General features: G+C 39.2%; 1 protein-coding gene across 1 annotated transcript in view; it reads right to left on the bottom strand.

Annotated features, from left to right (window-relative positions):
- LOC103900633 (cohesin subunit SA-2) overlaps positions 1 to 24990 on the bottom strand; it is a 63123-nt gene extending 38133 nt beyond the window's left edge. Inside the window, exons 1-11 of the mRNA XM_009281346.2 lie at positions 24901 to 24990; positions 20407 to 20491; positions 19633 to 19779; positions 18050 to 18146; positions 16965 to 17041; positions 12292 to 12363; positions 9732 to 9936; positions 8501 to 8652; positions 7142 to 7215; positions 6570 to 6693; positions 1465 to 1563 (exon numbers count right to left, since the gene is read on the bottom strand). Of these exons, the coding sequence (XP_009279621.1) occupies positions 1465 to 1563; positions 6570 to 6693; positions 7142 to 7215; positions 8501 to 8652; positions 9732 to 9936; positions 12292 to 12363; positions 16965 to 17041; positions 18050 to 18146; positions 19633 to 19779; positions 20407 to 20491; positions 24901 to 24944 (1176 nt within the window). The 5' untranslated portion in view covers positions 24945 to 24990. The remainder of the gene's footprint in view (positions 1 to 1464; positions 1564 to 6569; positions 6694 to 7141; positions 7216 to 8500; positions 8653 to 9731; positions 9937 to 12291; positions 12364 to 16964; positions 17042 to 18049; positions 18147 to 19632; positions 19780 to 20406; positions 20492 to 24900) is intronic.
- Positions 24991 to 25233: the final 243 nt, after the last annotated feature.

The following is a 25233-nucleotide window of genomic DNA, read 5'->3' as shown; positions in this document are numbered from 1 at the left end:
CCTATACCTTTACGGTATATTAAACCTTTGGGCTTGCTTGTTTTGGGATTAACAGCTTTCTCACTTAACATATAATTTCTAAATCTCTAGATTCATTTTACTTTGCACCTTCCTTTTTCTCACAACCCAGCTGCAAGGTGTGGAAGTCCATGAATCCTGAGTTTGAACGCTCAAGGGTAACAGAGAGAGCGTGTGAAACTCCCGCTTGTGGGAAATGGATTGATGGTTATACAGTTAAATTTCCCATCACTGAGAAACCACGATTTAAACTTTGGAAGATTCCAGATCAGTCTGTATTTTGTGTGAAGCTGTTTGAGTTTCTTTTGTTTACAGGGGAAGGAGGTGGTGTGCTTGGCTTGGGTTTTTTTGATTGGTGGGATGGAGTTCGCAATAATCCATTTGTATAGCATCCTCCACACAGAGGGAAATAGCAGTACAGACAGACGGGAGCTATTTCGTCAGTCGGTGAACACCAATCCTGCAGTTGCTTATGCAGCTTACAGCAACCTTCCTTTAACCGAAAAGATAAAGGACTACCACAAAACCGTTTAAAACAGGGGTTAATCTTAGATAGCCAAGTTTCAGTCTGAATAATTTATTCTTAAGATACCAATATTAATCTATTTCTTGTTCTTTGAGGATATGCTATAGATATTTTTTACTGTTAGCAACTGCTTTGACATACAGGTAAGCCCTGCACCTGTCGCAAAAAGAACATCAATTACCACCACACGCAGGCACTGATTACGTACTGATTCAGAGGGACCGAGATATCAATCACAGCACTTTGAGTTTTCTTATTCAAAAACCAAAAAGGCCCAGCCCCCTTGGGATAAGAGTAGCTGATGAAATCATTACCAAGGGCAGTATTTAAAAAAGTAAAGGTCTTACTTCCTAAATGAGTCAGGATGTTGGAATATGATAAAGGCGGTGTACAAGGTCAGTGCGGTCACAGAACAAGCTCTCAAAATTACAGCGTATCATCTGACTTGTTCAGAAAGGAGATAAGGGATCCTTCTTCAAGATTCATACTGACATGGTGGATCAACAGAGAGCCGTTCCCCACATCAGTGTGATACATGGTCAGCCAATCCAGTATCTACAAGGTTAACCCATTATCAGGAGCAGCAAAAAAAGGGACCTTTAGAATATGAAATTCTTTGTCATGTGCCAAAGATCCTGTAAAAAAATCTGGGCCGCTCTGGATGAATGGTGGAGATAACTGACCACAGTGCATGCTAACACCATTTTGTGCATGAACTAAAGTGAAACAGAAAATTCCATAGAAACAGAGGGAAACATCTCTGCAAAACCCCTTCATCCACTCAGTCAAGCAGGTGGTTTCTGCAGTACTCTAATCTCAGGTCAGACAAGAGAGTGGGGAGATCAGCTCTGATCAAAACATCAGACCCTGTGTATACACCCAACCCAGACTTAAAAAATGGCAAACAGTAATCTCTTTACCTTGAATCTGCTAGTAAAGAGATCCATCCGGGAAACAAGTTCTTTTCTGCTATAAATTCCTTGCAGTCCCAGAAGACACTTCAACCGCACTTCAGCTTGCTACAAGACAAAGAGAAATTGGCTAACAGTTAAAAACATGTATCTTTGATGTTATTCGCTATTGGCATTTGTATTATGCAAATAAGAGTTCTTTGTGGGTGCTCACAGCAGACTACCCCAAATACTGACTCATCTTCTTTATTAGTGATATCAGTACCATTTGTTTGTGTGCATACACACACGTCTCTCTCACACACACACACAGAGGAAGCCTGCAGTGAGTCAAACTTAACGGTGACATCAAAGTTTGTGTTAGGCTCCCTAAGAGACAAAGAAACTCTCACAGACCTTTACAGTTAATAAAAGCAACAGAATGCAAAAGATGCAGGAATTGTGCTATTCACCTGTTGAAGATATACAAAGACAAGAGTACGGATGACCTACTTAATACAATCAGCACTCTTCCATACATCAGACCATTTGCTTCCTTTCAACATTTGACTCAGCCAACCGTTAAACGCTGACAAGGACTCCAAGAAATTCTGGTCCAGCAAAAATTCCCAGAGGAAGAGGTACACCTCAGAAATGCACTAGCTTATCATTGTGCATTCTCACAGATATGGAGTCAAATGTTACTCCTTCTCCCTATTTCTGTTTTACACTAGAACACTATATTTTAAGCATTCTAGGAAGAGAAAGGTTGCTTTCAATTTGGCCTAATTAACTAACTTAGGCAAAATATATTTATCCCTGCAAGGTGTTATTTCATACTATTAGTACTGCTGCTTCATAGATGCCTCAAAAAGAGGACTCTTCCTTATCCAGCTTTTAAATTATCTTATGCATATTGCTAAACCTTTCAAATGACAAAGCTTTAAATGTCATTAAGAAAGCCATTTTGAGGATCTAACATAGAAAAATCACTCTGTTCTGTAAACTTATAATGCTAAGAATATCAGCAGAGACACTTAAATGAACTGCAGGCTTTGAATCAGTCTCTTTGTATTCCTTCCTTAATTCCTCTTGCTAACAATAGCAATAATAATAATCAAGGAAACCCAAGAAAGGAGACCACCTACACATAGGCTATCCATTACTACAAGTTCCTGTTCACCTGCTTAGATGAAAAGCAAAGGATGATTCCCAGTAGCAGGCTTTGACCAACAGTTCTGCGTAAGGCAGCCTTTTGCTAGAAATATAAAATGAAAGATCAACAGGTGACAGTGAGTACTCTCTAATCTGCCCGTCACACACCAGCAGTACATGTTCTATATTGTACTTTAAAATTAAAGGCCTTGTCTGAGAAAGAGACTGTTGCCCACACCTGCTGCTTCCTACAGCCACAAGGGCTCCACAGCACAGAATTCACTCACAAACAGTCCCAACTTTGTACCCATCACTGCACACTGGCACAAACTCAGCCCAGCCAATGTACTGCAATCCTGGCTTCAGCTGCCCTCAGTATTTTATCATGAGGCTTTGCTTGCGAATAGGGACTGCATTTGTGCTTGGGGGGGGGAAGGGAAAAAAAGTTTGTGATGGTTTGTTGGATGGTCATATAGACCTCGGTGCACAGCTAGTAATGTCATTCGCATTTGTCAGTCAGGTGGCATTCAAGCATAGGTCTGCAGATATAAAGTTTAATACATTAAACTAAACCACCTGCCTTCGAAGGTATCCTCTTCCCACCTAAAAGCTCTCAGTCATAACCCTATATGTATATGTTTCTTTTACGTCTTGAGGAAATTAACTTTAAGAACTGTGAACAAATAACTACTTCTGCTAAGACTAGTTCTGCTGTCTTCCTATGTTTTCAGCTGCATTTTCTCCTTCTCAATCACCTCTCCCTTTTCTAGATTCATCACTCCTCATAGGTTCTTGATCATTCAAAATTACTTCACATACTTCTAAAACTATCACTGCTTACCGTCAGCTCCATTCAACAGTAACGTAGGCAAGTACAAACACCCAGCCATCTACTCCCCTCACCAGAACTACCATTCTATCCTTGATGAAATACCTGCCTGTTTGGTCTTTCAAAGCTGTGACAGAGTGAAGGGGAATTATGTAAGCACATTTTCAGGATGCTCTGAACACACGCTGTCCCTCAGCTGTATCATAGTATATTTCAACCCTGACCTGCAGACTGACAGAAGACATCAGTAAGACGGTGGGCAGTTCAAGTGACCCAAAGAGCTCTGCATGGGCTCCAGCACTGCTCAGATGCATTCAGTTACGAGATTCCAGCCTCACCACTATCACAGAGGTGGGGCCATTCAATAAGCCTTGCAAATACATGCTGGGACCTGGATGATTTGATGGGGTAGGGTTGGGTCATTTTTTTCTCCTCAACACTCTCCAAATAATAAATTGGGAAAACCAAGTCTACTTCTGAATTACTCCTGAACAGTGAAGACAATCCAGCTTACCTGTCCCACTGAGGTAAAACATAATAAAAAACCCCACCCTCACAAAAAGCATCAGTACATACACACAGAGATGACCTCTGGAGCACAAAACCACTATTTTAACATGCACATTTGAAGAAAGAAGTATTTCAGAAATTGCCGTAACAATGGGATCAATTACTATAGTCGTGTTGAATGGGAGGCAAAACTAAAAACCCTTTCAATTTCCCAAAATGTGCCAGGCGGATCACATGGTTAGGACACAGATGTTCATTTCAACAGCAAGTTCCTGTTTCCACAGCATTTCTTCGGGTGTTTTTCATAGTCTAATGAGAAAACCTCAACAACTTGCCCTGAAGTTCCAGACAAAGCTAGTCTAACATGGTAGGAGGTGCCAAGTGTGCATGTGTACATCTACATTTTCACTGTCTTTGCCCTCCTGTCTGCTGGTCCTGCCTTCCACTTTCCCCATCCTTATTCTTCGTCTTGATTTTTCCGGTCTTTAACTCTGAACTTTTTACACAGCACTTCCCTTCAACACCTGCTGCTCAGATCAGCACTGGTCTGATTGGGTCTGGATGCTGATTTAGTCGCTATATACTCCCTTGGAAGAACACTAGTGCCTTTGAGCACAAGTTAGGTGCCTGGGTTTCACAAATGCACTGGTAGGTGACTGGGCTTACATATAACATTGTTCAACTGCACACAGCTGTCAGATTTAGTATCAACTGTTGCTTGGTCTTCAAAAATAAAAAGTTAAATTAATTCTAGCAGATGAACATAAACTACTAAAAAATGTATCTTTATAGCACTGTTCCACAAGTCTTACTGGGCCAAAGAGAGATCCTCATATAGAATTGTGAACATATTACCACTGAATTTGGAGCATCTTCTTCCACCTAGGAAATAACCTTTCACATAAAAATATAACTTTTCATATCAGGGTATAATGGCAAAATGGTATCTCACGGGGAAAAAAGAATGATTATATTCAAATAAAAGACTTTGAAGACAAAATGTTCATTTTATACTTACTTCCCCCTCCCTCTCTGCTTTAAAGTCTCCCAAATGACTGAACTTAATCTCTGTTTACAGCACTGTAGATGATCCTGGCCAGGTTTTTCCCCACCGTTAGAATACTTTTGTGGTGGTTCCACTCTGGGGCCTAAATTATTTGGCAAACATCTCTACGTTACATTCTAAAAGAAAATTGGCTCTGGGAGATATCAGTTTCTTGCCGCCCACCCCCAACAAGATAGGATGGAAATGCTTATTAAGGAGGAGTAGTGGGAAATAACATTCAGATGTATATGAAAGCACTGCTGCTCCTGTTGCTTCCAAAAATGCCCTGCTCTCATTTTGGAATCGGGCAATTTAACAGTGGCTGCAAATCACAAAGCACAGCCAGGACTGCATCCACCAGTAGTGGCACGCTACCAGGCCTTGGCCAAATGTGGAATATGGAAGACTTCTCACTTTATCTCACTCTGCTTGCATCTGCATTGCTTTCAGATAATAAGCTTTAGAAAAACAACTATTACCAGTTCCCAGTGACACTGGATGAGCTATGTGCATTAATTGGAGACACCAGCTGTTAATTTTCACTGTACAGCACCGGGAATGAAGACACAACATCTTCAAAAACGACTTTTTCTTTTGAGAATTCTCCCAACTGAACCTATACTTAAAAAGATATTCTGATCAGATAAAATTTATGCAGGAAAAGACGACAGTTCTTGATAAGATTTGTTGTTCTAAAAATCTAAATACTACCTTTATAGTAATGGCAGAACGCAGGGAAATAAGAGGCTTTGTGCTCCCCCTCCTGGCTTTGTGATAAACTACAATTTTATTCACAGAACACAAACATTACCTAAAGCTGACACAAAAGTGAGGACGTTTCAGAATTTATACAGAAGATACACACACTTTAAAAGGTGGCCGGCAGAAGTACAGTGTACCAATTTCGGAAATTAGCTATGCATGATAAATATCCCTATCACCCTAAAATCTCTCATGGATTTTAGGAGCACGAGAAAAAGCATATTTTTGAGTTATTGTTTTCTTTTGGTTGTTTTGGTTTGGGTTTTTTTTGGTTTGGTTTGGTTTCAAATGTGCTTCTACTCAAAAAGAAAAAACAAACTTACTATAAGGAAAAGGAGAAAACCCTTTAGAAAATGACTGGACTTTCTGTAAATATTTTCTATATCCATTTAATTCCAAATGGGAAATGCAATATTTAAGACTATTTTCCCATAGGTAACATTTATTTGCTCATTTTTATAAAATAAAACAAAACTTTAAATGTAGCCATCAAAACTAAAAGCAGACTTTTAGTCAACGTTTAGCACTGCATGTGCTCAAAGGATATAGGCCATTTTACAATTTAGTAATAGTTCCCAATTCAGTAACATATAACAATAACTGCACACACAGGGACACACACTGCTACAGAACTGGAAAAAGTGCTCTCTGTTATTTCGTGCTACAACAGCTTTAAAAATAAAACCTGAAATGGGGAAGAAAGTAAATTCTTCTCTGTACCATCACAGTCTTAAATATCTACTCTCAGGAATTTAAATATTAGGATTCTTTTGGGGGGGGAGGGAGTCAGAAAATCCCATCTACTGCTCCCAGTAAGAAAAATTAAAACTTTACCTTATCATACAGCATCCACCCAATGTATTTTAAGTAGCTATCATTTAAAAAAGCATCTGGGTATGTTTTAATCCAGCTGCCAATTTCTTCAATGCAAGTTGCTCGGATCTCAGGGATTACATCACTGTGAAATTATAAAATTGTAATATTAATACATTAAAAATGCGTAATATATTAATTATATTATTTGCAACATTTTTATTTTCTGGAATTGCAGAAGCATGTATAATCCAAAGTATTGAAAACACCTTCATATTAATGCTCTAAGTTAGTCTTCAATAAACAATTAGGCCACTTTTAGCTACAAATGTTTGATACAATAATTATTTCGTAATTCTGGATATCTTCTCAATCACAAATGCACTGCTCTATAGCCAGCAGGAAGAACTCAAGAAACATACTTAAGAGAGGTCCTTTTGTAAGCCCAAGTTCTTTTAAAACAATTAGCTGCTACCTTTTCCTTGACACCATCATTGCCTCTAGGATGTTTTACTTGATTCTGGTATCTGGACAATCTGAGCAAGAGTTTTTGGGAATGCAGATACACATCACAGCTTTATTTTTATTCTTACCGGTAACGGTTTAGAAACGTCCCTTTGAAAATAGCATTCATCATGTTCTGTATCTCTAGAAGCTTCTGCTCATACTGAAATACAAAGAGAACTGAATGCTAATATTGGTCCCACAATTCACTACACATGAAAAATTTGTGTCAGTGTACTTACAATACCACTGTGGTGCAAATCGCTAGCATTTACACATGGTACCAACATAAAATGAGTGGTCTGTATCTACACTAGCAATTGGCCTTTTTGTAGCTACGTCCTGATAAAAGATTTATCAGATACCAACTGCTAGCCTGGGTAACAAGGTACAGCACATAGTATGTTGGATATAGTAAGTCTTGAGCTATCAATACACAGAAAGATACAGCACAACTATTAAGCAATCTTCACATGTAGGTCCAAATTCTCTTTTTATGCATTTAAACAGCGATGGAAGAAAGGCAGATAAGGGAATTTTCAAAATGCACCTATTCCACAATGAGCCCTGAAAATCTAATTTTGAACTTCTGGAAACCTAACTCACTTAATAAAAACATTCTCTCATCAACAGCATCAGGAAGGGCGACAAGTTTGGTTTTTCCCCCCCAACACACACATTTCCTTCGTTTTTCCCATAAGACCAGACTTATGATGATACTAAAAACCCCCGTATCACCCAAACACTTCTTCCCACAGAAAAAGGGGTTGTTTCTATAACAGAGAAGTCCAAGGGCATCCAAAGCTCAGAACAGAGGTAACTGATTCTAAGGTCAGGAGAGAAGGAACTATGCTTGATGTTCATACATCAAGTCACCTCAACCCTCAAGCCAGAATTATTTCTTACAGTTACAGGCCTGTCTCTGGGAATTGATAAGGAGCTGTCTGGCTGAGCAGGGAAGAAATGACAGAAACTGAACAGCAAGAAAGATACAGGCCATACCTGAAGTTATGACAATTTTTACAATGCATTACTTATACAGAGATGGCAGCTATCCTGTGTCCTTTTCCATTCATTGAAATTCAGTTCAAGAACTAACATTTTGGCTTATAATTTGTATAAACATATGTAAAACTGCACTACCACAACACCAGAGCTACTAACACAATTACACGTGTGTGTAAATCCATATTTGTGTAGAGATCAAGGGCTAATGATGCCAATTCAGAGAAGCAATTAGTAGGACAGACATCACAAGTTAACAGTACATAGGGCAGTTATTACCTTAGTCATTTTTGTACCGCTTAATCTAGCCAGTCACAAGTGCTCTGCACCATGCATTAGATAAACATATAAACCTCAAAGAACTGCAGTAACCCAAAAGCAAGCTGTCAGCAATCCCCCTTTTTACATCTTCATGCATCTCCCATACAAGGCACCTGCCTAACCTCTTTCCTTTTTCTCTCTAGCTGGTCAAGTCTGTAATGGGTCCTCTTGCCACTTATCCTCTTCTTCTCCACCTCATACAATCTTTGAGCATTGTGCTTGTTGACATCAAGGTTCAGATGTACACTTACAACTGCTGTCAGAAGTTTCACTGCTAAAAAGGAAACAAACCAGACATATTTAGCTTAGCTCAGAGATATATAGCATAAATATATTCACCACTTTACCACGAAAAGGATATGGGTAGCCAAATCCAGTTTATCACCCAAAATACGAACACTACTAGATCATAGTAATTTGGTTTAAAATACAGTATTTATTTTAAAGGCAGAGAATGATCAAAACCGGAAAATTTAGTGATATTACTGGTGATTTACAACTTTTTGCCAGAGTTCGAGTCAGAGAAAGCATTTACTGCACAACTCTGTTCTTAGTTTATGTAATTTTGATTTTTCTGCAAAAGAATCTAGAGTTGTGGAACAGGTGATTTTCAGTAACAAAAAGGAAAAAAAAAAAAAAAGGTGAAGCTGGCCCATAAAAGGCTGGGAATCTTAGTATTTTACTTGAATTGACAAAAGTTCATGTTCCTCTAAGGATCACCAGATGGTTTGCATAGATTTCAAGTGGTTCTTTTGAGCCTTCAAAGCCAACAGTATACTTTAGAATAAATTATACTTTAAGTGTTCTTTGCATGGCAGAGAGGGTATTTACTGGCTTTAGGAAAAAAAAAAATAGCTTTAGTATCATCATGCTGCATGAAACAAAAATGTGTAACAAGCAATGTTCTTTTTAGAACAGGTACCACAAGAATAGCAGCTCTCCAAAGGTTAAGCTTTTATAGGTGAAGCATTTAATGCAGCCTCGTCACATTAATTAGTGGAGAGAGGAAAACAACAAAATAGAAAACTGACTGTGAAAAATCAGTTACTGGGGAAAAAAAAAAAAAGAATCAGAACACAGCATAATTCTAAAGTTAGTCATGTCAGACATTAAAGAAATTTTCTTTAGAAAGAAAGAACAGTCTAGATCTATGATATCTAAAGCATCCAAATTCCATTCAGATACATATGGAAACAAATTATTTATATTACAGTAACATACATTAGGAGGAAGGCACTGTCAATGCATAAGAGAACAACTGCTCCAGTAAAGAGAGCTTTTCAATTTTGAGCGGTTTTGTTTGTACACAAGTCAACAAAATTCACGGTCTACAGCAACTCTGAGTTATTTTACCTGCCAAAGTGCTTGTGTGTCTAAATGCTCTGACCATGGAGTCCGCTAAGCCTGTAAGCAGCGAGATGATGGTATCCATCAAATAGCTATCATACAGGATGCTGCACTGGCACTGTTGGACAAGCACTGCGATAAATTCACAGAAATTGGCCTTGAACTTCTTCCAATAGGGTCCTGTTCTGATCAGTGGGTAGTCTTCATTGTCCTGCACAAGAAAGAAAAGTCAAGAGAAAACACAATAATCAGTTTTGTTTGTGCACACCATTTACATCTCTCCCACTGAACATCAGAGAGAGTTTTGCTGACAGTCAGCTTCACCTCAGCCCCCCTTATAACTTTGCTCATGATTATTACTCCAAAGTAGGGACATGCAACTAGGTTACAAGCAAGCACAGACACAAACTAGCCTCATTAACGCTACACTGTCATGACAGCTCACATCTGAAAGCAACGTATGTGAGGGAGCTGTGAAGGGACAGGTGGGACAGGGCATGTGAAGCCACAGCACCTTAAATAACTTTCACTGGCATAAACCATAAGCACTCCTGGCCTCTTCTACTTCCTCACAGGTTGTAGTGCTTCCCCACTTCCCCATCCTTCCTGTTCCTGCAAGTGCATGGTAAAATCCAGGAGGAAACTGAAGTGACTGAAAAAGAACAGCTACTTTGCCAAATTGTTTTTCAGTGGCATCAGTTCCCCAAGATGGTTCTGCATGCAATTACACAAATGTGTCTTAAACAAAAGATCTGACACTGGGGAAGTGAAAATAAACAACTGCGGCGTGGGGCAGGATGGGACTGTTTTCCTCAGCAGCACTGCCAGCTTAAGGAGTTTATCAGGCTACAGCTTAATGACAAAAACTGAGTCACTCACCTATACCACCAGCACCTAAGTCTCCAAAAAACTCCACAGAAACAGTAAGTAGGCAGTACCTTTGACATTATGCAAAAAGCAAGTTACAATAAAGCCACGAGAGTGTTCACAGTACAGGTGATACTGCCAGGAAGAAAGCAGATAGATGGCGGTTCGAATGACTGCTCACACAAAATGGTGCACCTCATGGGAAGGGCACACTAGGAAGACCTTGTAGACGCCAGCCTCAGGCAGTGTGAACATTTGTTTCATTTGCACCTCACAGATCCCAGGAATGGCTTTGAATATTAATTTGCATCCTGATAGTTTCCAGGTGTGAACAGAGCCAGGGAATTCCAAAACTTCACTCACTATGGAAAACATCATCCTGAAGGCAGGCCACTACTCAGCTGGTCAAACACCTTCTCAGACGTATTCTAACCTGCAGCTTCACACCCAGAATAACCTTCTGTACTTACAGAAGTGCACGTTATGCTATTCTCTTCTGACTTTGTTTCCAAAGCACAGGATCCACTGCTTTCTTGAAAAATAAACACAAACACAGACCGATCTCAGGGATGCCCGTAACCCAAACTGCATTGGAAATCTGGAATGTGGGATGCGTTTCTGACCAGGTTGCAAGAGTCAGTTCAGAGCCTAACAGTAGTAGCAAGTACCAAGACAGAAAAGGAAGTCCCCAGCAGGCCCCATTAAATGCTCCTTGATCATGACACAGACAGTAGAAAGACAACCTACAACTTCAGGAAGTACCTACTTGATCACAGTAGCTTACTCCTCAATCTGAAAAGCAGCACAAATACATGAAGACATCTCACTTTTTAAAAGCATTTCTACTGTCCATGTATATCATACTGGGAGATACTGTTTAATGGTAATATGTATACTGTAAACATACAGACAGCACAATGGGCACACCACCTAAATTTAGGCACCTAAATCGGGATTCCCTTAGATTCCCTCCATACCCACTAGAGAGAAGCAATTCTACTTCCAGAAACCAAGTCAGATTAGGCGCTTAACACAGATTCTTCCAGAGAACCATTCAAATCACTCAACTGTGGTTCCTGCTTTGACTCATCCTGAAAATGCTACTTTCTTTCATACAGAGTCTATGGAAAGAGAAGAAAGTCAAAGTGAAGCGCAAACAATGAGTTAAGATGAATTCCCCACAATGCTGCAAGTGGTGTATGGGAAGAGGCATTACAGAAAAGCTGTTTCTGTTCTCAAAATATTCTTCCAATCAAACATTTATGTTTGCAAGAGAATGTTTTGATGAAAAGCCTTTGAACAAATCTGTCTGCCAAAACCTCCATGTGCATACGTGTGTGTGCAGAGCTTGCTGGAAGGGGTGGGGAACGCTCTTGAATACCACTGCAACTTGACATACACCACTCTGTTCAAAATGCTATAGGAGCAATTCATCACGTCCAACTCGGCGAGTCACCTTCACCTCCCTTTGACATCAATAGCAAGAAACAGGCACTTCGAAAGCGTGAGTGCAATTCATCCAAACCAGAAGTCTAAAACAGACCAGATGAGGCAGACCTCAGAAGTGCATGATTATCTCCATTCACTAACACGCAGTTTAAGATGACTAGTTCTGATGTATTCGCCTACACTGGAAACAGGAAATACAGCCACAGAAAATGCTACACTACAGTTGCAGAGAACTACAAAAGAACCTTACCATGTCCACCGGCCAAGTAACTGTCAGGATCCAAGGATAGGCCATGAATTTCTTGTACTGCAACCCGGTTTCCTGTAATGCATGAGACAAAATTTTAAAAGCTTTTTGATGAAACAGCACAGTTAATTCATAAAGACAAAAATATCACAAACCATGCATCATATTTAAAAGGCTATTAAAACTTAAGACAATTTGTATTACATGTGGCTCATACAATCCAAAGCATTACACAAAATCTTACCCCTTCTCATCTCGTTATTTTTTATTTATAACCAATGATAGAAGAAAAACACACTTTTATATAAAACCTGGGTTTTCTGGCTACAAGTAAGAGACAACTTGTTTTTAAAATTTATAAGCAAACGTATACAAGGTATAATCCTCACTATTAATTCTAACATATGCCTCCCCAGCAAGTCTAAGCATATATCCCTTTCCAACATTTAGTAACTAGGTACTGTAAAACATCTAAACTCCAGAAAACCATTCTGAGCTTTTCAAATTAGAGAGAAATGTTTTCAGCACTAGTGTGACTTGATTCGGAGATGTTTCCTCAAGTCTGCAATTATTCCAAGACAAAAGGCATGAAATCTACAGTTCTTTATTAGGCTCAGTGAAGCGCAACAAGTATTCCTATCCCCATCTCGCTGTACAGTTACGCATCAAACTTAGCTCTTCCACTGCTAAACATTTCAGCAACAAAATTGGAGAGGGAAAGAAACCTACAAAACAACAAAGCAGCGCTGCAAGAAATAAAATGCCACGTACAGGAAGATATTCTCATCTCGTTATTTTTTATTTATAACCAATGATAGAAGAAAAACACACTTTTATATAAAACCTGGGTTTTCTGGCTACAAGTAAGAGACAACTTGTTTTTAAAATTTATAAGCAAACATATACAAGGTATAATCCTCATTATTAATTCTAACATATGCCTCCCCAGCAAGTCTAAGCATATATCCCTTTCCAACATTTAGTAACTAGGTACTGTAAAACATCTAAACTCCAGAAAACCATTCTGAGCTTTTCAAATTAGAGAGAAATGTTTTCAGCACTAGTGTGACTTGATTCGGAGATGTTTCCTCAAGTCTGCAATTATTCCAAGACAAAAGGCATGAAATCTACAGTTCTTTATTAGGCTCAGTGAAGCGCAACAAGTATTCCTATCCCCATCTCGCTGTACAGTTACGCATCAAACTTAGCTCTTCCACTGCTAAACATTTCAGCAACAAAATTGGAGAGGGAAAGAAACCTACAAAACAACAAAGCAGCGCTGCAAGAAATAAAATGCCACGTACAGGAAGATAAGCAGACGAGAGAAACAGAACAGTTCAAGCAAAAAGCAGTGGTCTTAAAGACAAGCCTATCTCTCCACTGAGGAATACTGTGGCCCACAAAGAGGAAATAAATGCCTCTGAATTACTATATTAAAGTCATTTTCTGCTTCCAATGCCAGTACAAGTTTTCACAGAATCAAAGAAAGACTGAAGTTGGGAAGGACTGTTTGAGATCATCTAATGGTTCAAAGCTGTGCCAGGGGAGGTTCAGACTGGACATGAGGAGGCATTTCTTTACCGAGAGGGTGGTCAAACACTGGAACAGGCTTCCTAGAGAGGTGGTCGACGCCCCAAGCCTGTCAGTGCTTAAGAGGCACTTGGACAATGCCCTTAATAACATGCTTTAACTTTTGGTCAGCCCTGAATTGGTCAGGCAGTTGGACTAGATGATCGTTGTAGGCGCCTTCCAACTGAAATAGTATAGTCTGTTCTATTCTAATCCAACCCCATCTGCTCAAGCAGGGTCAGCCAGAGCAGGCTGCACAGTGCCACGTGTGACCGGTACCCCCTGCTCCCAACCCCTGGTAATGTGGTTAGCATAACTAACGCCATTTTATGAGGCAAGCAGCCATTCTCTGTAACCAAGTAGGTCACGTATTCGTTCCCTTTCCCTCATTTATCAGGCCCTGAAGGTCCTGTGAACCAAGCAGACAAACCAAACAGATTTCTTCTTCCCCATCCTACCGGCCTCAAGGTTCCTGGGTGCCAGGCCGATTATTCTCTTCCTTACCGGCCTTGAAGGTCCCAGGCACCCGGCCAGCCAGGTGGTGGTGATGACCCCATCACAAAACAGGGAAGCGTAACAGCACACAGAGCACTGTCCATAAAATCAAGCGGTTCCAAGGCCTAAGTGGGGAACTTGGACTTGAGCTGCTGATGGACAGTGAGACCCAGGACACCCCTGCAGTCAGGGATGCCTCCACTGTTGTCTGCGTCGTCCAAGGATTGAGCGAGTGACTCGTATTCTTTTATATGTTTTTCGAGTCTAGATTATGATTGTTATATTGATACAGCAAACCATGTATTAAGATTTGGCCTCGCAACGACATCAGCCAGCTCCCTCAGCACTCCTGGGTGCATTCTGTGAGACTACATGGTCTCATGTATGTTCAGTCTATTTAAGTGTTCCCCAGCCTGATCCTCCTCCACACAGAGTAAGTAGTCTTTGCTCCAGACTCTCCCTCTGGTCCCAGAGATCTGGTATTTCTGAAAGTCAGTCTTTCCAGTAAAGACAGAGGCAAAGAAGGCATTGAGTACCTCAGGCTCTTCTGTGTCCTTTGTCACCAGGGCCCCTGCCCCATTTAGCAGTGGGACCATGTTTTCCTTGATCTTCCTTTTGTTATTGATATATTTGTAGAGTCTTTTCTCATTGCCCTTCACATTTCTTGCCAGACTCAACTCCACTAACATTTCCCACTAACACTAGTGAGAATTTTGGGAGGAAGCATTGGTACATGGATATAGTGTTGCAATTAATTAATTGGAGAGTAAAGCAATGGTTAAATCACTGAAATGATCAAGAATGAAGAACTACAGAAAAACCTTTAATTTTCCAATCCTCCGAATGCTATAAACAAACAATATAAAACAAAAGGCAAGATGAAGTACTCAAGCAGATATCTGGTAATATTCTCCACTCTCATTACTACTTTCACTACCATTATCATTTGTTTTCAAAAAATATTTTCAAAATCACAGTAGTCCTATATGGTACTAGTTCTCAACTAACTTAATCACTAAGTTACATTTCCAACTTATTTATGAAAAAGATGAAAGAGAACTACATGCGAAAAGAAACACAAATACAAAGAGGAAACAACTCATTTGAAAATAACAAACTACTTTGCTCTTGCTCTTATCATAGTTCTGCTTTAAAAGAAACTGGTTTAATCCTCAAGCTGTTTTCAATCACCTAATAACCATGGTTAACAAAAATGGTTGCTTCAGACTTTTTTTCTCCTATATTAATGCTGGGTTAATACCAATAACATATCAAAAGTAAATTAAACAAGCTGACAGATGCTGTCTTTAAAAATACTTAATTCTGTATAAATCATTTTAGGAGGTTTTTTTTACAGTCAGTTTATCTAAAAACAGACAAAGAATTTCAGAATTCACTGGCTTTAGAATTAAAGAAAAAAAAAAAAAACAGAGACACAGAGTATCTAACACAAGGATTATCACTTCCTTCCATCAGTAAAATCCTTCACTAGAGTAGCATGTCAAAATACTGCCCCAAAAACAAAGTTACTTTGTTTTTATAGCATGCAGAATACAGGTTCTAAGGCAACTTGTAGAACCTTCCTTTTTGTCCACCAGGACAGGTGAAAAGGTTACAGAGCTGTAATACATCCGGGCTGATGATAACTACATCTTTGTACCTTCCAGAGTGCCTACCCTATCATGAGTGCTATTCAGGGCTAATTTAGCTGGGAAAGAAATGCCAGATTACTAATTCATATGGCCAGACACATATCGGATCATTTCTGTCAAAAATTAGCCCAAGTGCTACTACACTTCTAAAATGAAGAAAACTATGTTGGCAAATTCAACCTCTGTGGGAATTTCTACAGCAGCTGGTCTTTGAGAAATGCTCAGTTAAAGCGAGGCTGATGGCTGCTGCTTGACAAATCAATTCAGAGGTGGCAAATACAGAAAAAAAAAAAAGCACAGAAGCAACTGTGAGAGCACTGCAGAAAATTTGATGTTGGCATAATTAGCCAAGGAGCAGTCAAACAGAGAAACAGTATTGTAAAGCTATGCATTTTTCTTAACAATCTTCAAGAACTGGGATATTCACTAATGCTTTGACAATGAAAACACAGAAATGCATTTTTCTTCTTTCATATAACATAATATAGTTATAAAAAATTCATATTGTCAGTAAAACAGAAGGAAAAGATTCAAATAAAAATATCAGCTAAAAATATCTTTGAATTAGCTTATCAGTAGTCCACAATAGCATTTTTAAAAGGATCTAGCAACCAAATACCAAAGGAATCATCTACCTGCTGCAATGCTGGGTTATATTTACCCCTATAAAGTCACTATCAAAAGAACTCCTAAGAGATAGCCAGATTCAGGAAGACTGCAGTTAGATAGCCCTAATAAAAGTCTGAAAATAAAAGTGAATTACAAAAAAAAAATATCCTGCTGCTGCTAAAATGGGTCATTACAACACCAACTTTCTCTTGTGAAAAACAGAATTATTTTCCTAAAGGAAGGAATTGGGCCATAGCTCCTGATAAGAAGCAGGAACTCTGGCCAGGTTGGCTATTAAGGTGAAGCCTATTGTTTTGTAGAAAAGGCATGCAAAGTCAAAGCTGTGCCTACCTCATCAAAGGTCTCTGTCATTTTTCGCATTACATCCTTCTTGTGCAAACTTTGAAACATCTCTGCTGTTACCATGCCTAGGAAAGTAATGTTTTAAAAAGAAGAATTACTGACAACTGTAAGTACAAACCACAGTAAGGACTTTATTTTAAATTTAGAAACACCAAGAAAGGGGGACTCAAGCTGGTTTATCTCTGTTTACACTGGTACAGGCAACATAAACATAGGGAGACACAGAAATACATTTATAGTAGAAAATACTACAATGAAATACCAAAACTGAAATTCATATTTCAAGAAATCTGCCCCATGCTGTCTGGCATGGCTATTTTCTCTGTCCATTCATTTACTTCAAGGATTTACTAAAATTTTGCCTACTGCTAGTCAAAGACCCCAAAACATTTCCCATAAGAGCCATGTTAGTCGAAGACCTAGAAAAAGATTGAAGTGTAAAAGTTACATTCTAGCTGCTTAAATGCACTCAGAAGTTTCAAACTAACAGAATAGTCTTCTTAAAACTCTTACTTGCCATCCTGAAGCATTTCACTAGCAAACTGTCCCCAGAAGTCACTGTGTCTCAATGTTTGTTATGAAATAGACAGCTTCACAACCCTCTGGTAAAAGTAACCACAATGAGGCAAGAGATTGCTTTTCTAGCCACCAAAGCAGGGAGCTTAATTTGCTAGGTGTTTATTTTCAAACAAAGATACTAGCAAAACAAAAGATACCAGGAAATTACAAAACAAACGGCAACTGAAACACTGGATTTTAATTAGAAAGGTCATCAAAACCATATTCCCTACATGGGGATTCTGCAAAGCGATGTGACGTGCCACTTCAGAAACCTGACCTTGCAAACCACGTTCAAATACAACTCAGAGTTGGTACGCTGTAAACATAGAGTCAAAGAATTTAACCAGCAACATTCTTTGCTATTAGTCCTGCCCATCTAGAGTTTGTCTTAACAAACAGTACAGATTATAAGTACATGATTTACTGGAGAGAAAAAATTCCATTTTAGAAAGCACGCTTCAGACTAGTCTCACCCACAGACAATGGAAAGGGCTACTAAGAGGGTAAATTACCTTGACAGCCTGAGCACTGAATGAAGAAGTTGATCAGATCTAGAAGCGCCACATTCCTGTCTTGCTTATAAGCTTCAACCCAGTCATCTACTACAGACTAGAACAGATTAAAGAAACTCATTAGTCAGGAGCTAAACATAGCATGCTGCACTCCACTGAGGACATCCATAAAAGACACAAACTAACATTGTTCCATCTCCATTAAATTATAAAAATGAGAAAAAACTCCACGCCATTTTGTTCCATTTTTAATAGTACATGCAAAAGACTCTTTCTGGGGCAAAATGAAGTCTTGAACTGCTCATCCACAAGTTCTACTCTAGGCAATGTTGCCATTCACAGATGCTTTGCTCGCTGTTAACAGGACAGGAAAAACAACCACAGCTTTAATAAATTTAACATACAAAAAACGAAACATCGTCCTCCTGATTTCTTGCCAGCACTGATGTAACAGTTTCATTAAAAAAAAAAACAAACAAAAAACAAACAAAAAAATGACCTACATTTAATCTCTGCACCATCTAATAATTAATATTAAATTTATATTAGCAATTGTCCCTGGGAGTTCTCCTCTTCTTCTCTAGCACCTGGTTTGTGCCGAAGGCTGAAACAGTTCACGTACTACACATAACTAAAAAACAACTCCAAATTTCATTTCTAGGGCAGTACAGCCTACTGCCCGTATGTGACACAGGCCTACTGGGACAAGCCATCCAGGCTTCAACCCACCTGTAGTGCCACACAGGTCTAATGAATTCTAGCAGCACCAGCCTGGACTCAAGCTGTTGCCTTTCCAAGACCTTCACATCATGTTTTGCACAGCAGAAGCTGAGCTCTTCAGAGAGCTCTACTGAAGTTAACACAGCTGTAGCATGGCAAAAGTCCATCCACACAAACATCTTGGAAAAATTAAGGTCTTGCATCCAAAATATAAATGTACTTTTCATGTGTGCACACACACACTTTGCTTACAGACACTACATACTGGAGACATACATACAACCCTGTATAAAAATATTTGGGGCTCCAGATTTTAATCCTTCATACACACATACAAACATAATATACACATAAGCACAGAGTATGGGGAGGTGGGCTTCCTCACACTGAAGAAAGTTGCTAACTATATAGATGCATAGGGAACCTGACTATTATGCAAACTGCTGTCAAACTGCATTGGAATGGAGGTAAAAGAAAAATACCAAAAGGCAAGCTCCCAGAAAAAAAAATGGCCTGATTTTCAGAATCCTGAACAACTGAAATTTTCTACTGGTGAACCTTTCCTGTATTTTTTAAAATAATTCTCTTTTCGTATGTTCAGACATTGCTTTAGGAAGACTGCTTTAGGTAGATATTTCTTTCCTCTTTTTAAATATCTGACAGCTACTTTTTCACTAATTTCTTGAAGATGCGTTCTTTTCAAGAGCCATGCTCATAACAGTTTTCCAGTCAAACATGTTTCTTCCCCACCTATGCCAGAACAGAACAAAATTTCAATGCTCCAGAGTATAAATAACTGAAACGACCACTGTTTATCCATCTTCCCTCCACCAACTCCTCTCAGAATTCAGAGCTGGAAATACCTGCATGGCCCGCTTCCCCATGCTAACCACTTCAAACAATGTAACTGCCTCAACCACTTCGCCATTCTGCAGCTGGCTCACTCTTCTGCTACTGGAAGAATTTCTCCTTATGTTTTCACACTGTTCTCGGACCTTCCGTTTCTCTCTCTGAAATGAGTCAAGCCAAGAAAGTATGTGAGAAAACGCAACAGGTAACAGCCACTCAGAGATACATGAATTATCCCCTAATAACAAGTTTATTTTACTCTCATTGTAATGATTTCCCCAGTGTGCTAACTTTAAAGCTTCAAGGACACTGATAAAGCCTTATCAAACACAACCATACTAGAAAAGGCTTTACCAGTTTGAATTTTTTCTCAACAACGAGTCATAAGCATAGGAAGGTATAACAGGAAAGAAGCTTCTGAACAGTTGTGTACTACCCGGAAGGCATTTTTCAGTGGCAGCTGTAATTTCTGAAGAATAAACAGCAAGCACAGAAGCTCTTCTACATCTTTTCACTCACAGGGTAAACACACAACTTGCAGATTAACATCAGCTGCACACAATGCACAGCTAAGGAACAACACACGCTGAAATGAACTGACTGTTCAAAAGCCAGCATTGAGGCTCTGATGCCAATGGAATTTGGGGGTCAAGCTGTATCCAGTCACTAGATTTTAGATGCACTGTATTGTGATTGCTTTACGTAATACTCAGTTTTGTAACAACTGAATGAGACAGAAAATAAATTCCATAATAAAAAAAAAAAAAATTAAAAAAAAATCAACTTACTGGTGTTTTCGGGTTGCCATTTCTCACACAGCTGCCGTTCTGCACAGCAGACTCAGGCACAGTCTCATCACAGACAGCATTCTCTCTGAAGCGCAACAAACACGTTGAAGGGGTTAGCAGTGAGAACACAGAACTACCCACTTCAGTACAAACAACAGAAGAAAATAACAGCATATATATGTATTTTAATATTTTTAATGAATCATTTGGAAGTTATGTTACTTTGTTACTAAAAACCAAGCAGCTAACTTTAAAAGTACAACAGAAATTTGGGGCCTTTTTCAAACTATTGGCTTTCCTGTAAGATATACAGATAATTAGAAAATTAACAAAACTACCAAAGATATCAAGGAAGTAGAAAGTAAGTAAATGAAACAGAAAGCTGATGTTGACTTAAGGCAGCCTTTGTTGACTTAAGAGGTTTGCACCATGAATCAATAACACAAGTATGCATTCACTTCGTGAGTGCTCTAAACAAAACAAGGTAATAACATTTGATGGGTCTACAATTTAAAATGAGAGGAAGAAACTGTTTTACTTTGTCTACAAAACATGCTGAAGAAAAAAGACACATAAGAAATTTCATTTGCAGGTCATTGCTAATATGATGGAGGAATAATTTTATAAAGAAAGATGCACCTTCTAGGAGATCTGAAGCCATACATTTATCTGCAATGAAATCATGCCACTTTTCATGATTCCCAATGCTAACAATATGCTTTGCCAAAGGTCATGTTTGAGCAGACGAGCTGGATCCCACTTGTGCAGCAGGTCCAGTATTTGGTAGCTGGCTGCTATGGCCTCCTTTTAAACTACAGGGGCCAGGACATGAAGCCAGTTGACTTTTGCTATAAGAAGGCACAAAAAGAAAGTAAATATGAGAGTGTACAGTTACTTTCATTTTCATGATACTGCTGCAACAAGAGAGTGTACTAACACAAGTGACCACTTTACAAAGAAAAAAACAGTGTATTACACTGTCAGATATAGTCAACTCTCCAATATCCAGTGCTGGCTAACCCAGATGGAGAATTAACTGGGCTATGGATGCAGAGCCAGCTCGACTCCAGCTAGGTTTATCAATGCCAGGTAAGCGGTGTTATTGTTGTTCTTCCCAAGACTGTTTCAGTCAGACATTGCCTCTGCAAAGCAAATCCTGAGGCTGAATAGCGTCAACTGCAGGACCAAGGTCCTGATGTTATTTCATTAGCGAGAGCAGACAGAAGTTTTTATTTAAACACATCTCCGTTTACTTTTTTAATCTATTGGGACACTTCAGCGTAAGCGATGTAGAATTAGGCTTCCAGAGACTCCTATAAAAATTCTATATAAATATAGAATTCTATCAAAATATATCAAATTTCTAAATACAACTATGCAAATGCTTAACTTCCCTACAGAGAAAGGTCCTGTGAAAGTTAAATTCAATGAACGGCTTGTCATAGAAAAGTTCAAAACGTGCCGCAGTGTTTGACAGATGGAAGTCAAGAAAAGAATTCAGGATGAGCCAATCCTTACATCAGCTGTCTGGACTTCTGCATGTTATAGAAAAGAGAGGGATGAACTATAGTTCACAACTCAGTCAGCATGCTATAAGCAATAGTTTGCAAAAGTTTTCAGATGTTTTCTTTGATTTGTAAGTGCGAGCCACAGAGGTTAAGTATCTCGAGCACCACCAGAGACTTCCTAGTTGAAAAGAACAAGCAGCAAGAGATAGCAATATGTACTGTTCTTCTGATGCCAGTTAGCTCTTCCCAGATTCTTCTACAGACCACAAATAAACAAAAAGAATCCAAACGTGTTTGTCAAGGAGCTGCTTCTCCTATGTGATGAAATCCTTTCACTCTTGATTTCAAAGCAGAATGCAACATTACGGGGCTGGACTAACATGTTCCTACTTGCACTGTTTCACTAGAACTACAACCCAGATGCCAGCTAACATCGTGGTAACACGCGTTACCTGTTTCTGCATCATACCTCAACATAACACTCAACACACTCTCAAACAATTTTCCTGAATTGTTTGCATGTACTATTTAGCAACTTACGCTGTCCCATAATGAAAATAAATGCATTGCATTTGATTACAGCAACTATAATTGAGTCCAAGTTTAATTAAAACATTTAAATAATGAAAAAATCAGAACTGCTGCAGGACAGTTCAGTCAAGTACTTGTCTGATCACATACTGCTTTTACTATCTCTGTCTAGAATATACTTCTTTGAAGCTTTAACTCATGCATCTCTTTCCCAAGAACATCCTGAAGGACGGCACTACAGATGGTATCTACTGGCCCCGTGCTACTTAGTCAGCTTATGCCAGGCAAAATGTACCTGTAGCAAAAGGGGCTCAACAAAGTAAATGAATGCCTTACCAAAGCTCAGCAAAACCTGCAAGAATGAGAAGACCGTTGATCTACAGCTTCCTCATGTTGGGCTAACAAAGCCAAGTAAAACAACATCTCTGTGATGAAACCAGAGTAACTTTCAAATGTGCACTAAACATCTGTCTTAAACACTCAATAAATGTAACTAAGCACTAAATACTAATACTAAAAATCCATTTTGTCTCTGAATTGTTTTGGTTATCAGTGCACCACAGCCCATGGCAATGCCACAGAAGAACCGTGCTACAACAGACAACCTACACAGAAGTAGAGATTTTTTAAATCCAGATACTATCAATACTCATGTTTCTCCTTTCTCTTCTTTTTTTTTTTTTTCCTTTTAATAGTTAAGTTTCCAGTAAGGCTATTCATAAGGCAGGTATTTAAACATTTGCAGGAACTAGACCAAAGTCTCGAAACTGAACCCCATGAAACCGCTTAGAAATTAAATGAGATTTTAATGGAGTTTTTATTTGCACAACTAAGTTTCTGTTGAAGGAACCGTTAAAAGAATTAAGACATCCTCTGATCTTCTTAAGCAAAATAGGAACCACTGTACCTAGCTGAGGATGACATGATCACTTCTGCAGTGATCCTTACACATAACTCCATTTAACACCTTTTCAACTACAGGAGTGCAACAGTAGGTTTGACAAATTTTGAACTAGGTTTTTTTTTTTGCTCCCCTCTGTTAGTCTACACGATACTGAGCATTTTTGCATACCTACATTCACTGCCTCATGCACTGGTAAGAAACAGTTCTCAGCCATTTACTTCATTTCCATCGGTAAGAAAGCATAGGCAGAATTCCATTCGTATCTCATCCCAATTTTCACCTTTATACCCTGTTACATACGCCTCATAGACTCATTTTTACCTTGCATTCCTGCCACAGTATGGTCCTTTCACTAGCACTTGAAGCATTACTGATGAGATAAAAGCACTTGAAGTAGAAAGGAAGCAAAGTCCTTCGTCTAGTCCTCAAACACAATACTATTGTGAGAATTTCTGAATTCAGTTTTCTCATCTTAATAAACTTTTAGAGCAGATTTAAAAAGCACACTTAAAAAGAAAGCTACCTCTTTAACAAAGAGATAACATATTCCTTTAGCTGCGTAAAAGGAACAATTAATTAACATTACTGGAAGAATCCTACCTGCAGATTTTTAAAATTAAATTTCAATACAACTGCTTCATCTTTTAGAAGCAACATAAGAAGCTCAGCTAAATGATTGCCAGGTGCCTTCCTGGCACTTCTGGAACTGAGAGGCTGGCTTCACAGGAAACATACTGGAAAGGATATATGGGAACCTATATTAATTGTCATCACAGACTACAAGGAATACATCTCTCTGCTTTCTTTAGAGCTTAATGAAGCAAAAGACCTGGAGCAGACTTGCTCAGAAGCTGACAGGATCAGCAAAGATTGGGCTGCAATGAGTTCAAAGCATGCAACACTGGACATCTAAAAAGCTTCACTCTTTGAAACTAGACAAGATATGCCCAAATGTCTTACCTTTACCTTTTATTTATTTATATCTGCTCTAGTAGAAGTAGAACTTCTAAATAGCATTCTGTAAGCAATGATATGAATACCTTTGGTTTATCACTCATCTCAACTGATGACCGAAAAAATACATTACGAAAGGGAGAAGACTTGACGTACCCCTGATAAAAACAGCTATAGAGAAGCAATGCCCCCTTCAATGCCAACAGGGAGACTATCGATTACTTAGCACTTTCCCCCCTCAGCATCCCCAAATTCACCACTGAAGTGAACACCTGCGTTGACTATGAATCTGCCCATTATTTTTTTCCAAAGTAGGTTCATTTGCACTGTAGTGAATAAGGCACAGAAAAGCTTGTAAGGCCAAGGCCCCTGTCAATCAGCATAAAACACTACATTAAGAAGATGCTGAACAATACATAAAAGGGAATAAAACGGAGACATTAGTAACAAGACATAGTGCATAGCAAATCCCTTTTTACTTCCCTGCCACCCAAAACGACACACTGTAGACTGCCCCACTATCCACCGGGCACAAATTCCAGGGACAGCGCCCTCATTTACCAACAAATTTGATAGACAACCTGTGCCAGGTCTTACTTTTGGCTGGGAAGGTTACCGGCTGCGTTGGGCTCGGCTATCATTTCCACTACATTATTTCAGCAGCGCAGACAGCAAGCTAACGTGATCAGCACCGCTTCTGAGGAAACTTCTCCAAGATCGGTAGCGTTAAAAGCTTAACAGAGCTTTGGCTCTTGCAGGCGAAACAGCAGCCAAAAACTGTCAAGAAAAGAAAACAGAAAGAGTTCGTTCCAGTTAGTCCCCCTACAATCAAGTCAGAAAGTCCCCCGCAAAACCAAGTCGCAGAAGGGGATGCGACTTTGCGAAAGAAATTAATTCAAAGAGGAGAATTCGGAGGCGGGATCGCCGCAC

This window comes from Aptenodytes forsteri, unplaced genomic scaffold (assembly GCF_000699145.1).
Source record: "Aptenodytes forsteri isolate BGI_AS27 unplaced genomic scaffold, ASM69914v1 Scaffold212, whole genome shotgun sequence".
In the NCBI taxonomy this organism is placed as follows: Eukaryota; Metazoa; Chordata; class Aves; order Sphenisciformes; family Spheniscidae; genus Aptenodytes; species Aptenodytes forsteri.
The sequence above is the reverse complement of the archived record's forward strand: the minus strand, read 5'-3'. Positions and strand labels throughout refer to the sequence as shown.